Source organism: Camelus dromedarius, chromosome 15 (genome assembly GCF_036321535.1).
Source record: "Camelus dromedarius isolate mCamDro1 chromosome 15, mCamDro1.pat, whole genome shotgun sequence".
Classification (NCBI taxonomy): domain Eukaryota; kingdom Metazoa; phylum Chordata; class Mammalia; order Artiodactyla; family Camelidae; genus Camelus; species Camelus dromedarius.
Genome location: NC_087450.1, coordinates 10,859,401 through 10,874,787, shown reverse-complemented (window position 1 = coordinate 10,874,787; position 15,387 = coordinate 10,859,401). Strand labels below are relative to the sequence as shown.

Sequence of the window (15,387 nt, the reverse complement as noted above, 5' to 3'; positions counted from 1 at the left end):
AAATATGAAAATGAATATGTGTATATTCATGTAGGACTAAAAAACTGTGCTGAACACCAGAAATTGACACAACATTATAAACTGACTGTAACTCAATAAAATTTTTTAAAAATATTTTTTTTCTTCTATTTTTTTTTTAATAGAGGTACTGGGGATGGAACCCAGGACTTTGTGCATGCTAAGCATGTGCTGTACCCCTGAGCTATTACCCACCCCTTCATTTCTTTTTTGTTTGTTTGTTTGTTTTGTTTGGGGGGGTGGTTCTTGGGAAGGGAGGGAGGTAATTAGGTTCTTATTCATTTATCTTTAATGGAGGTACTGGGGATTGAACCCAGGACCTTGTACATGATGGGCACGAGCTCAACCACTGAGCTATACACCCTTTCTCCCTCTTCATTTCTTTCTGATCAAATAAGTTTTTCCCTCTTTTTCATTTTCTATTTCTCTTGATGTATTATCTGTTGCATTTACTTGCTCTTGTGTTCTTTCTAGTTTAGTTTTTATTTATGAAATGATTTTTTCCTTTTGATTCTTATTCTTCCTTAAGTTCTGTCAACTAATTTCTGAGTTTTTCAAATTTATTTTTTGTGTGTTTTCTCTAATTTTCTTAATGATATTTATTTTGAAACAGTATAATTTTTATTTGCTTTGTGGCCATGTCTTTTTGGTTGCTTTCATTGTTTTAGGGGCCATTATTATGCTTCTTATCCCTTTTTGCTTAAAATAATTTTATGTGGGATTTGACCTTGATACTATTCTGCTTCTTATTTTTGTGTGAAATCAATTTTCCTGGACTTATAAAGAAATAAGATGGAGTTCAGGAAAGCATTTCTAATTTAATAGAGCTCCCTCTTCTGTTGCTTTTGTGTAATGTTAAAAAATACTGTGGTCTGCTTTCTGGGATTTTTCTGGTTCTGTTCCCCTCCCCCTTTTAGACCTAGCGTTTCTATTTCCATGAAATATTTGGACATACTTGTACTAAACAATTATTCATTGTTTATCCGAAATTCCAATTTAACTGGGCATCCTGTATTTCTATTTGTTAAATCTGGCAAACCTAGTTGTAAATATTTTTCATGTGCTTTGGTTTTGCTATCTAGTCGATCTGCTGTTGTTATGTGGAGATTGTCGAGGTTGAAAAACTATGCTGATGCTGCCAATGTCACCTTCCCAGAATCCATCACGCAATTTTCAAATGTAGTCTGTCTTTTCCTCTTTCCCCCTTGGTGTGGTCTTCCCTTCCCTCGTACATATATCACTCCATGTCTCCTCAGATAACCCATGTTCTAAACTTAGTGCCTCTTTTCCTGCAGCTTTTAAATTACATTCATATTATCATGTACATTATGCATTGTATATTGTTTTCTTTTCATTCTTTTTGGCAAAAACAAGATCATTTTTTTTTTTCAGTTTGCTTTTCTGTCAACAGCAGCCTAAGGAAATCACTTTAAGTCACCTCATAGGACTCTATTTCCTTCTTTTTAATGATAACATTGGATGTGCATGGGCTGTAATTAATTCAACCATGTTCTTAGGGTTGGGGCTTCACTTTGTTTATGGATTTTTACTGCTACAAAAGCACCTGTAATAGACACTCTTACATAGATCTTTACATGTGAATGCTTTTGTTTCTCAGGAATATATTTACTGGGCAAAAAGTGTTTCTGTTTGTGGCAGGAATGAAGATCGGGTCATTCAGTATCCGCTGCACTCTCTTCTAGCATGCTTTCCCGTAGAAGCAATGGTGGAAAACAAAAACAAAATCCCAGACTCCAATTAGTCCATCCAAGTTAATACACCTGTGCAGGATCAGTTGCAACACATGAGCTATGTGAGAAGTGGTTGTGTCTATGCAGTGAAGCACTTGATTCTTTGCAGGGAAGGAGTGTTGGAACTCCTTTCTACTGTCTTGTCTCTAGCCTTGTACGTGTCTATAAATGGTAGCAGTGGGAGTGGAATTTCCCTTGGGACCTTCCACAATGAGGTTGAATGTTTGTCCTGGCTACGTTATCATCCAAAATTTCCTGGAAATTCTTAAGATAATATTATATAACAAATCTCTCTTCATTAAAACGTGCTAGATAAAACAAATAATCCTGAACAGTATCAGCTGTGACTGCAGACAATAATACCTCAGTGAAATCAGAAAGTGGGATTGGTCGTCTGACCTGGCTGCAGTTGAAAGCTGCGACGATCTGTTTAAGAGAATGAGGTAGCTGGAATGGTGCATCGTACACAGTTGCGAACAATTACCTCAACTGTCATCTGTGGTTACCCGGAGTGAAAAGTACACATTGAAGACAATGCCTTAGTGATCAAACTGGCTGCCATCACAGACCATGTGAAGGGCATAAGGAATATGAAGGCTGTGGCTTGTGCTGGCTGTTTCTAGCTGTGCTTAAAGAAAGAAAATGAAAGTCTCTGGGTTTTCAATTCTTAACTCAAGGCATAGTTAGAGAACCAAGGAGTTCTAATGACTGCCCTAAAAGAATCTCACACGGCTGAATGGGTTGTTGGATTAACGTAGGTTCAATCTATAGTCTTGTCTAATCTTTCAGGCAAAAGTTGGGGCATCCATCGGGAAAGGGTAGCACCATGAGATTGGAATGGGGAAGTGGGAGGATCTGGCTGATACCAAGAAGCTTAAGTCCCACTGAGCTTCTCTTGACAGCAGAAGCCCCCCTTCCCTGCCTTTGTCTGATGTGCCTCTCCATGCCCTGGTTGAAAAGCCTTTCTTATGACTTCACCTGGGATAGTTCCCTTGCAAGTGAATGCCGATTTTCCTCATACCCCTCTTATCCCCTCTGATTACATCCAGACGTATAAATAACGTCATAGTGTCTCATGCCCCAAGGGACCAATTACAAAGTTAAACATTACTTAGCAGAATTGCAAAATTTTGTAATTTATTTGAACACAAAATGGATAATTCGTGTGAACATGGAGTTCAAGAGATTAGGGACACAATTCTACATTGACATAAATTTATTTAATTTTAGAGGATCTAACTGCTTGATTGGTTGATTGAAACCTGATGTGGCTTATGCTACATGAAACTGAGATACCAGAAACTCTTTGATATGACATAGAGAAATTGAAAGACTTTGGTATTTGGGGATTTTGGGGTGGATTTATTAAATGTGGATTTATCAGTCACTCACCCCTTTCCTAATTAAATTGCTCAAGAAGGCTCAGAGAACATTCCTTTCATTATGGCATAGAAAATACACTGGTGCGGAGAGCCACACGTCTCTAATAGGGAACCACAGTAGCTCTACTCTGTAAGGTCAGGATGAGATGAGATATTCTGCTATTGCAATGCATTTCTTGATTTCAGTGTAGATAATCATAAACCAAAATGGCAGAGGCTATAGAGTGCCACTTAACCAATGGAAAAATAAGAGCATGGCTACCATAATAGGCAGCAAGTAATCCTAGAAAATAGTTTGACTTTTTAAAAATTGAAGTATACTTGATTTATAGTGTTGTATTAGCTTCAGGTATACAGCAAAGTGATTCAGTTTTATATACACATCTATATGTGTGTACTTTTTCAGATTCTTTTCCATTACAGATTATTAATATATTCATATAGATATTGAATATAGTTCCCTGTGCTATACAATAGGTCCTTGTTGTTTATCTACTTTATATATAGTAGTTTGTATCTGTTAATTCCAAACTCCTAATTTATGCCTCCTCCTTTTCCCTTTTGGTAATTATAAGTTTGATTCCATGTTTGTAAGTTTATTTTTGTTATGTAAGTAAGTTCATTTATATCAATTTTTTTACAGTCCACATATAAGTGATATCATATGATATCTGTCTTTCTCTGTCTGACTTACTTCACTTAGTATGATAATCTCTAGGTCCATCCATGTTGCTGCAAACGGCATTATTTTATTCTTCTTTTTATAGCTGAGTAATATTCCATTATATATTTAGGTTGCTTCCAGGCTATTGTAAATAGTGCTGCTACGAATATTGGAGTGTATGCATCTTTTTGAATTAGAGTTTTCATCCTTTGCAGATATATGCCCAGGAGTGGGATTCGCTGGATCACATGATAACTCTATTTTTAGTTTTTTAAGGAACTACCATACTGTTTTCCATAGTGGCTGCACCAAATCACATTCTCAGCAACAGTGTAGGATGGTTGCTTTTTCTCCACACCCCCTCCAGCATTTATAATTTGTAGACTTTTTGATGATGGCCATTCCAACCAGTGTAACAGAATAGTTTGACTTTGATAGTGCCTACTCATGGCCAAAACAGACCATCTACTAAGTTTCTACTTAAATTGTGAAAACAGGAAAAAAATCTTTAGGTATATTAAAAGAGTCCTGACATCAGCCATCACAATGAGGAGTCATGGCCTTTTACCCTTTTTCCATTTCCTAATCAGTTCATTGTCCGAGGACCACTTGAATGAAGGAACCCTTGTGGAAGGATGCTGTGATAACTTAGATGTATACGAAACTCTTTTTCCTTAGTCTTTCCCAAGGGGATTCATGCCTATTACCATGGTAACTGAATCTAGGGAAAGATAAACACCCAGACCTCTTGGGAATTATTAGTTACTGGCTCAGAGCCAGAGTTAATCCTTAAGGGACTCAAATTCTACTGTGGTCCACTTAAGAGAGGTATGTGATGAAGTTTGGCTGTCATTCTTCTCACAATGACCCAATGGGTCTTCAAATCCACCCTGTGTTTATTTTCCTAGTTCTTGAGTTTATAGCTGGGATAGAGGTACTTAGCTACTGGTTAAAAAAAAAGAAAAAATATATATATATACATTTTGCTCTCTAACCCATGAAATCATGCCTCTTACAGTAGAAAGGACCAAGTGGAAGTTCTTAAGAGTTTTATCCCTACCAAAATTATAAACTAAAGACAATGTCATGTCCATTGGGGGAATTTTGGTGACTAGGTGCCATAGAAGACTTGGAATATTTATAGTTGGTTAATTGGCGATTCTTATCTCCATTTCACTCACCTGTTTGATGTGTGTTTTGGATACTTTTTTTTGGATTATCATAAACTTAATCAGATAGTAACTTTATTTTTGTAGCTGCTGATTCAAATGTGATCTCTTTATCCGAGAAAAATCAACAGCCCTTGGTACCTGGTAGGCTGCTATTGATCTTGAAATTGCTTTTTCCCTATTTCCCAATAAGCCAACAATAGAAGAGGCGACTGCTTTCACCTAGAAGGTCAGTTGTATAGCTCTATTCTCTTGATTCAGAGCTACTTGTGTTCAGTATTGGGTCATAATCTGATGTTTATGGGGATTGACTATCTCACCATCTTACTAGATACTGCATTGCTCCAATATATTAATGACATTCATTCTTATAAAACTAGAGAGCAGTAAGCAGCAGGTCTCCTCAACTCCCTGATAAGATATATACATACTAGGGAGTGGCAAGAAATTGACAAAAATTCCAATGTATCACCTCAAAGAAGTGTCCCGGACTCCAACTGCCTGGGGAATGTTGAGACATCATCTTCAAAATGAAAAATAAGTTGCATAAAAAACCCCACCTTCCATCCCTACCTTTAAGAAAAAGATTCAATATATAGCGTATCATTCTGGGTTTGGGGGGCAACAGATACCACATTTACTGAGTAATCTGTACGCGAACCCATTGACTGAATAACCTGGAACCTAATACTTGATTTGGGTCAAATCCAGAATAAAAGAACAGTTCAGCTTGTCTAAGCTACTCTGTCATCTAGCCCTTATGACCCAAACTATCTAATGGTGCTTGAAGTGTTTGTGGCAGTTTGAGATACTGTATAAAGCTTGTGAAAAATCTGGATATAAGAATCACAGTGTAGCCCCTTAAGATTTTGGAGCAAAACAAAATCCTACTGGGAAAATCATTCTTTTCCTTTTGAGACTATAGCTTGCTCAAGGCTGGTAGAGATTAAATTGACTGTAGTACCAAATGACCATGAAAGCTGACTTATCATCATGAATGGTGTGTTACTCAATCTATCATGCCCTGAAGAGGGGTATGCCTAGCAGCACTTCATTATCAAGCAGAAGTAATATGTACAAAACTGGGCTCTAACAGCTCTGGGAGGCAGAATTCAGTTGAGTAAGTAGGGGCCAGTATTCCCAGCCAACCTATTGTTTTTCGACACTTTATTAAAAATTTCAAACATATAGAAAAATTGAAAGACTTGTACAGTGGAGCACCCATATACCCACCACTTAGATTCTGCAATTAACATTTTGCTCTATTCCCTTTATTTCACATTATCTGTCCATTACTCTATATTGATCAATTCTTTTTTTTTTTTTTTCTGTGTTTTGAAATAGTTCAGCTAGTTCTCTGCTTGCATTTCACATCCAGCTATTCCTCAACCCACACTTCTGGCCTCTTGGGAAGGACCTTGTGACCAGCTGATGGAAGAGGAAAATTCTGAGCCTAGTTTACAGCTGGCACCTGACAATATATTGTCAGTAGCTAGAAATGAATACAGCGGCATTACAGCCTCACGTAGGGTGGCCCTTAAGGAGCAGTGGTGAAGGGAAATCTGCCTAGTGGCCAGAACTTATATTGGTTCATTCTATTTCCTCTTTGCCTAGAGGAGAAGTATGAATGTACCTCAATTAATTGTCTGTCCAGACAATGAAGAGACTTGAGAGGAACAGGATTAGAAGGCTGAAGACAAGTAGGTCTAGGAAAGAGAGATGGTCTCAGAATGTGAGGATATTTGTGTGCTGTAAGAATGCTCATTAAGAGATCTCCAAAGTGGATGAGGCTCTTAATAATTGGATAAATAAGATAATCTACTCTGGACTTCAGTCAGCCTCTGTATCTAGCATGAGCAATGAGTTCATGAGCTAAGTGTCCATGGCACCAGGGATGGAGGCAATGCATGGACTCAATACTATGGACCCTCACCATCAATGTAAACCTATCTTTTACCAGTGCTGAGTGCTCAGTCTTCCAACAGCAAAAACTAATGGTCAGATAACAAGTGCTGTGGGGATGTGGAGAAAAGGGAAACCTTGGGCACTCACTGTTACTGGGAATGTAAATTGATACAGCCACTATGGAAAACAGTATGGAGGTTCCTCAAAAAATTAAAAATACAGCTACTGTATGATCCAGCAATCCCAACTCTGGGTATACACCTGAAGGAAATGGAATCACTGTCTTGAAGAGATCTCTGCCCTGTATTCACTGCAGCATTATTCACAATAGCAAAAACAGGAAAACAACCTAAGCGTCCGCTGATAAATGAGTAGAAAAAGAAATATTACATATATACAAAAATGGTAATTATGTGAAGTGATAAATGTGTTAATTAACCTCACTGTGGTAATCTTTTTACAATATGTACATGTATTAAACCATCATGTTGTAAACCTTAAACTTACACAATTTTATATGTCAATTATATTTCAATAAAGCTGGGGGAAAACCCAAAACCAATCAACCAAATCAACCCATAGTGAGCACCTAATGTGGTAACATAATCTGAACAGACCAGCCAGCCACCTGCTGGCAGATTGATTTATTGGATCCCTGCCAGTCATGGTCCATACTACAATAGACATTTATTCTAAATAGAGAATTGTCTTTCTTACTTATCACGCTTCTGCTACAAACATCATCCTTGAAAGTGCTGAACACCTTATTCCTGGTCGTGGTGTTCTGCACAACACTGTTTCCAGCTAAGAAAGAAGGCAATGGGCTGGTACATACAGAAATTGGTGGTCTTATCATGTACCGCATCACCCAGGCACAGCTGAGCTTATAATACGGCTAAGTGGCCAATTAAACTCAGTTACTGAAGCAGCTGGGAAACACCTGGGGCCGTCGTGGGGTAGGGGTGGGGGCTATACGTGCTCTGAACTAGTCACTAACATCCCGTGCTCTTTCTCCTACGGTCAGAACACATCCCGGAACCTAAGGGGTGACGGTGGTAGTGTTACTTTTCAATATCACATCTAAATGTTTGCTTCTTGTCCCTTCAGTTTTTGGCTCTATTGGTTTAGAGGTCTTAGTACCCAAGGGATTAACTTTTCCGCCATTGGACACAATAAGGGCTCCACTCACCTGACAGTTGAAACTGTCACCTGACCATTTTGTGCTCCTTATGTACCTGGATTAACAGGACAAAAAGGAGATTAGTGTTTGGCTGGGGATTATCTGAGGGAAATATTATTATCAAAGAGAAACAGGAACACTGCTATAGAATTGAGTGAGAGAAGAATATGCCTGGAATACAAGTGACCTTCTGCAACATTTCCTAACAATGACATACCCTGTAATAAAAGTTAATGGGAGGTTAGAGCAATCCTATATTGGTAGGACCCCTCAGAAATGGTGGTTTGGGTCACCCCAAGGGTAAAAGAGCCCAGCTGGCTGAGACGCATGCTGAAAGGGAACATGAAATAGACATTACAGTATTATAGTCGTGTTGTGTAACTTGTGCCCAGCTATGGAAAGGAGGATGCTAGCAGCCATCTTATTTTTCCCCATATTATGCATGTGCATATGTAATTACATATATGTAAATCAATATCTTTTTAGAGCTATACATTTTAATTTCCCATGTATTTTTTTCTACTATTTTGTATAAAGTGGGTGTTTTGGTTATCTGATGCTGTGTAACAGAGCACCTCAAAATTTAATGGCTTAACATAGGTGGACCTGGAGATCGTCATACTATGTGAAATAAGCCAGAAAGAGAAAGAAAAATACCATACAATGTGGAATCTTAAAAAAAGAAAACCCAAGGAGACAAATGAACTTATTTACAAACTAGACACAGACTCACAGACATAGAAAACAAACATGGTTAGCAGGGAAGGAAATGGGTGGGGAGGGATAAATTGGGATTTCGAGATTTGCAGATACCAACTACTATACACAAAATAGATAAACAACAAGGTCCTACTCTATAGCACAGGGAACTATATACAATACCTTGTAATGGCTTATAATTTAAAAGAATATGAAAAGAATCACTATGCTGTACACCAGAAATTAATACAACATTGTAAATCAATTATATGTCAATATAAAAAGAAAACATTAAGAAATTTAATAGCTTAAAACAACAACAATTTCTTACCTTTCACAATTCTGTGATTTGACTGGGAGTTCTAATTCATATAGTATGTTAGCTAGACTGTATCTTTTCAACAAATTTCTTTTAACTAAGTTGACCAGAGTCATCTCTATTGCTTATATCCAAAGAACACCAGTTGGAACAGAAATTGGTACCTGAGAGTGTGTTCCGAGTAAAAGGCCCTCGAAGAAATATGGGCTATTTGGAATTGATCATCAGACCAAGATAAGGCAAAAGACAGACTCCAATTAATATTGAGGAAGAGGAAAGTAGTAATTCATGGAATTCAGTGGAGAAACAGAAAATTTCTATGGCTAGCAGGTGCCTAGAATACATTCCAGAGCATGTTCATGGGCACCTGAAGAAAGTGGTCCTGGTGGCAGGGATGGATACTATGTATGAACTCAACAATATGGGCTTCCCTTCTCTAAATTTGATCTGGCTACCACCACTGTCAAGTACCCAATTGCTGACAGTAGCATCCTGTTGTGATTCAGTAATGCGGTAGCAACCCTCAAGGGGGTCAGTGAGTTGAGACGGTAATTTTGTAGTCACAGGAATACAAACTTACTGCATAATCTAGGTTGTCCTCACTGGTTTGTCATATACTAAAATTATTATATATGTATATATATACATACACACAGAGGCATGTATAAAACAAAATTTCCCTCTACATATGCCACATATTAACCTTTATAATTTCTTTTTCTGATGATAAAAGCATTATAAAAAATGAAGCTATTATTGGATTAATTTAGCCATCAGTGGAAATAACTCATTCTAAGGGACATTTGCCACTAGCAGTCACCTGCAGGTTATAATCAGCTTCCTCTCCACCCACTCAAGTACCTGAGATGCATTTCATTTTCTGCTCACCTAATACCCCCAGGAACCAGCTGGGAGAGAAAATTAAAGGTTCCCTAGTAGGCAGACATCTTTATCAGCTTCAGTGAAACCAAATTTATTCTGAAGTTCTATTCAGAATCCTTTGACCAGCCAATTCAATACAATCTCCATTCATTTCATTCAACAATGTTTACCAAGCACCTCCTTTTGTGCCAGGCACTGTTTTAGGCACTAGGCACATGGTAGCATGCAAAACAGACAGAATTCCTTCTCTCAGAATTTACATCCCAGTGGCGGAGGGGGCAATAAACAAGACAATAACAAATTTGGGGTGGTGATAAGTGCTAAGAAGAAAAACAAAGCCTGGGTAAGGGTGTGGGTGTATTGGGTTATTAGAGAAGGCCTCTCTGATAATGTGAGCAGAGACTCTGGGGTGGTGTGTTCCAGCAGCTGGAATAGCAGGTGCAAGAGCCCTGAGGTGGGGTGGGCTTTGCATATTGTGGAACAGTGAGGAGGCCAGTATGGGTGGAGTGGGATCAGCAAGAAGGATGGGCAGGAGTTTAGATATGGAGGTATCTGGGTAGAAGCCAGGTTATGTAGACTCTTATAGGACTAAAAGGTAGCTAAAGAAGAATGTAACTTGATTAGCTGCGTTATAACCTGACTACCTGAGGCAATGTGCCTGTGTATATTCTTTTCTCATTTAAAAACAAAAGCCTGAACCTTCAAAGGCTTGGGTTTAAAAATCTGAATCTTTTGGTGGGAGAAAGCCAGCTGACCCTGCAATTCTTTCACAGGCAGTAGGCTTAGTTTAATGACTCCTGTTACTGCCATACTGGTCCACATGCTTCAAATGTTCTGGTTCAAAGATTATCAGAGACTCTTTCCATGGATTGCCCTGAGCACAGCTCTGGCAAGCTGCAGATTCACAATATTTCTACAAACTAAAAACTTCACTAACCTCTGGCTTCAAGTAAGCCTAAATTAATAGTAATCTCTCAATTCATTGGTTCTGTTCCTTCTTCAAATAGTGCCTCATCTCCCCTTTGTCCCCAGGTAGTGGTGGTATTAAAAATATGTAACAGCTAGAATTGCAAGGGTATAGACCAATCAAACCAGAGGCTCAAGCTATAACAGGCATTAACCCTTTCGTTTCTTCTATCCTGGGGATGTAGGTCTCGGGTAGCAGAAGGTAATGGAAGTAGAGAAGGGGAGGGGTCCCTGGGGCATTGGCTAATCACTGATGAATATGTTCCTCTGGGAAGGAAGAAACCAGGGAAGGATGCAGTCAGTGCAGGAGCAGAGAGCTTTAGTCACCAAAAGAGAGTGGTGATTCTGAGTACACTGTGCCTCCTAAGCACAAGAGAATGATGGAGGAGGTGGGGATAGCAATGCCATCTTAAACTAGGAGATCAGAAACCTTAAAATAGCACAAATGGTAGAGTGCATGCTTAGCATGCACAAGGTCCTAGGTTCAATCCCCAGAACTGCCTCTAAAAATAAATAAATAAACCTAATTACCTCTGGCCTCTCAAAGAAATAAAGGCAAAAGTAAACAAATGGGGCCTAATAAAATGTATAAGCTTTTGCACGGCAAAGGAAGCCATAAACAAAATGAAAAGATAACCTCCAGAATGGGAGAAAATATTTGCAAATAATTAGACTGATAAAGGATTAATTTCCAGACTATACAAAGAGCTCATAGAACTCAACAGAAAAACAAGCAACCCAGTCAAAAAATGGGCAGAAGACCTAAACAGACATTTCTCCAAAGAAGACATACAGATGGCCAATAGGCACATGAAAAGGTGTTCAATATGGCTAATTATCAGAGAAATGCAAATCAAAGCTACAATGAGGTATCACCTCACACCAGTCAGAATGGCCATCATTCAAAAGTCCACAGACAATAAATGCTGGAGAGGCTGTGGAGAAAAGGGAACCCTCCTCATTGTTAGCGGGAGTGTACTTTGGTGCATCCACTGTGGAAAACAGTACGGAGAGTCCTTAAAAAACTAAAGATAGATTTACCATATGATCCAGCAATCCCACTCCTGGCCATATATCTGGAAAGGATGAAAACTCCAATTCGAAAAGATACATGCACCCCAACATTCATAGCAGCACTATATACAATAGCCAAGACATGAAAGCAACATAAATGTCCATAATGTCCATCAACAAATGATTGTATAAAGAAGATATGGTGTGTGTGTGTGGGTATATATATACACATATACATATACACACATATATATACGCTCAGCCATAAAAAAAGAATAAAATAATGCCATTTGCAGCAACATGAATGGACCTAGAGATTATCATACTGAGTGAAGTAAGTCAGACCAAGACAAATATCATATCACTTATATGTGGAATCTTAAAAAATGATACAAAAGAACTTATTACAAAACAGAAAAAGAATCACAGACATAAAAAACAAACTTATGGTTACCAAAGGGGAAAGAGGGGGAGGGATAAATAAGCAGTTTGGGATTGGCAGATACAAAGTACTGTATACAAAATAGATAAACAATAAGGTCCTAATGTATAGCACTGGGAAATACATTCAATATCTTTTAATAACCTATAGCGAAAAGAATATGAAAAAGAATATGTATGTATAACTGAATCACTATGCTGTACACCAGAAAGTAACACAACATTGTAAATCAACTAAACTTCAATAAAAAAAAAGGTGGTCAAATAATAGTCAAGATTAGTGGTAGGGTAAAGGATGCTGAAGAATCATAAAATTAATTTTGTTCTGTTGTCATGGGCACAAGCTGTCCATTTCTGTACTCAGAATTTTCAGTCTGAGATCTTCCAGTGGAATGGATGTCCAGTAGTGAGGAAAAATGATGAATGTATTTTTGGCTGGGAAACATTAAGCCAAGATCAATGCCTTGGAATTTTACTGCTGGATCAGTTGTTAACAGTGCCTAATAAGGTCTTTTCCACTGAGTTTCAAGGGAAATTTTCTTCTGATATTTTTTCAGAAAGCCCAAATCTCCATTTCAGATCATGCAAAGGCTGCTTCGGTGGGTGCTTTGGAAACGCAGCTTCTACCCATCGTTGATAAAGCAGGAGTTATTGTGTGGGTTCCCTGCAGCAATTAGTCATATCAGCTTGTATTAAGGTAGTCTAGTACTGCAAGTAATTCCCAGATACATGAGGCAGCCTGTTATTAACTCCGAAGGAGTTATGTAAGTCCTAGGATGGTTCATGTTATTGCTATCAAGGTAAGTAGAAGTTCTTTGGGCTTTGGAAGTTTCAGGGTTTCTGAGACCTTTGATGGGTAGTTTTATAATTCTACTAGTTCTCTTTATTTTTCCTGATATTTGTGGATGATAAGGACAGTGGGGTTTCTAAGTGAATGGTAATCTTTACAGAATTATTTAGTGACAGTGTCAGTGAAATGTGTGATTCGGTTACTGGAAAGGTACATTGGGATTTCTCAAGTCAGAAATATAAAATAAAGCAATTTTTTCCCTACCATTACAGCCATGCCTCTCCAGCAAGGAAAAGCCTCAACCTAGCTCATGAATTGTATTTGAATGTACTCACAGTTCATTTAGAGGTGTTTCAAGGAGCCCTGAGGCTTTGGGCTCCAGTGCATATTCTACCTTTGAAGTTTTCCCAGGATTGAGTCATTGGTTTATAGGACCCACATCCTTGGCAATATCCCTAAATTATCAGTATTATTGCCAATGTGTCTCTGCTTTTGAGTAAAGCCATAAAGAATTTTTGCTGAACTCCATTTTAATTGTGGCTATCTCCTTAGGTAACAGCAAAGCATTTCAAGATTCTTTAATTTGTCATTCATTTTGTAGGGGTTCTTAAGTGGTAGGTGGAGAAATCTTTGTTTCTAAAGCATTTCAAAATCATTACTAGCCCCAAAATGTATGTACTATCAGCATAAATGTTTGCTCTCTTTTCCTTTATTAGCTGATAGGCCTGGACGAAGGCAGTTAGTGGACTTACAGAAGACCTGGGATAGCGCTGCCAGCCACTTACTAGGTAAGAGACTTTGCACAAGTTATTTTTCTGAGCCTTAAATTCTTCAAATACAAAAGGGTAATAATCCTTGTCTCACAGAACTCTAAGTATTTAATGTTACTGTACAATAATCAACGAATAATACCTACCACTAAGTCGTTTACATCGGTTACCTCCTTTAATTATCAAAACCATCCTGAGATGGCCTATTACACTCGTCTCCCCGGGGCTTAGTCTCACTGCTAAGTGGTCGTGTTAGGATTCAAACTCCCATCTTTCTGATACCAGAGCCCAGTTCTTACTTAACCCCTCTACTGCTTCTGACACTTTTCCACCGTTAGGTTCAAGTGCCCATGATACAGCCTGTCATACATTAGGCACTCGGTCTTTAAACATTTATAATTAGCAAGTTTGGTTATCTTGTGCTTGTCCCTGGGTCTGCTCTTCCTACGGTGCAGGGGCAAAATCCAGTTTTGGCCCAGCCCAGTCAAGAACTAAATTTGACTCCCCTCCCGGGACAGGAGCCCAGACCGCGTTTATTGTGAGCTTTCAGCACTGTGAGCAAGATCCCAGGCCGTGACGAGGGGGAGGCGTCGGCGTCGCAGCAGCCAGCCAGGCACCTCGGGCCTTCCCGCCCGCCCCCGCGGGGCGTCCTTGGCAACGCGCGCGCTCACTCCCTGCCCCGCCCCGTTCGAGGCGCCGCGCCGCGGGGCGCGAGGCGGCAGTGGCCTTTGCGCCTGCGCGCGGCCGCAACAGCCAGTCGGCTGTCTCCTCCTCCCTTCCCTCCCCCCTCCTCCTCAGCCTCCGAGAGTGAGACACCAACATGGAGCCGGAGGACCTGCCGTGGCCGGGCGAGCTCGAGGAGGAGGAGGAGGAGGAGGCGGAGGAGGCGGAGGAGGCGGAGAACTTGGAAGAGGATGAGGTGGTGATGGTGGAGGAGGTGGAGGAAGAGGAGGGGCGCAGGCTGGACGCGGACTTTAACTTTGAGAGCCAGCGTCGGGAGAGTACGGACGACGAGGACGACGAGGAGGCCAAGGCCTGGCTGCAGGCGCACCCCGGCGGGTCGCTGCCGCCGCCGTCGCTCCCGAGGCACCGCTACTCCGAGGGCGAGCTGAGCAGGCCGGAGCAGGTGAGCCGAAGCCGGGGACCGTGTGGGCCGCCGTCGGGCCGGGTGGCGGGCGGTCCCTGGGCTCCTTCCTGCCGGCTCCTTCCCGCTCGGTGCCTGTCCCGGTGCCTGACAGATAATACGCGCGCCTTTAAAGGATAGTAGGGGCTGTCTCGCCTCCTGGGCCCCTGTTCTTGTCCAGGTTCCGGCCGACTGCTTACAGTTTCCCGTTCTTTCTGACAAAGACCTCTCTTGTTCCCTCCCCCTCGACGGGTCCCGGCTGTTTTGAACTGCACCTGATGTTCGGAGGAGACAGGATTCCCAACGTGGGTAGT

At 40.2% G+C, this 15,387-nt stretch overlaps 1 protein-coding gene and 1 non-coding gene across 2 annotated transcripts in view; one reads left to right on the top strand and one right to left on the bottom strand.

The window, feature by feature from the left end:
• Positions 1-310: 310 nt before the first annotated feature.
• Positions 311-382, bottom strand: TRNAD-AUC (transfer RNA aspartic acid (anticodon AUC)). Its single transcript has one exon. It is a non-coding gene; the product is annotated as a tRNA-Asp (tRNA).
• A 14,383-nt stretch (positions 383-14,765) lies between these two features.
• The window catches only part of ALMS1 (ALMS1 centrosome and basal body associated protein), a 140,294-nt gene continuing 139,672 nt past the window's right edge, over positions 14,766-15,387 (top strand). The window contains exon 1 of the mRNA XM_031467275.2: positions 14,766-15,076. Within this exon, the coding sequence (XP_031323135.2) occupies positions 14,771-15,076 (306 nt within the window). The 5' untranslated portion in view covers positions 14,766-14,770. The remainder of the gene's footprint in view (positions 15,077-15,387) is intronic.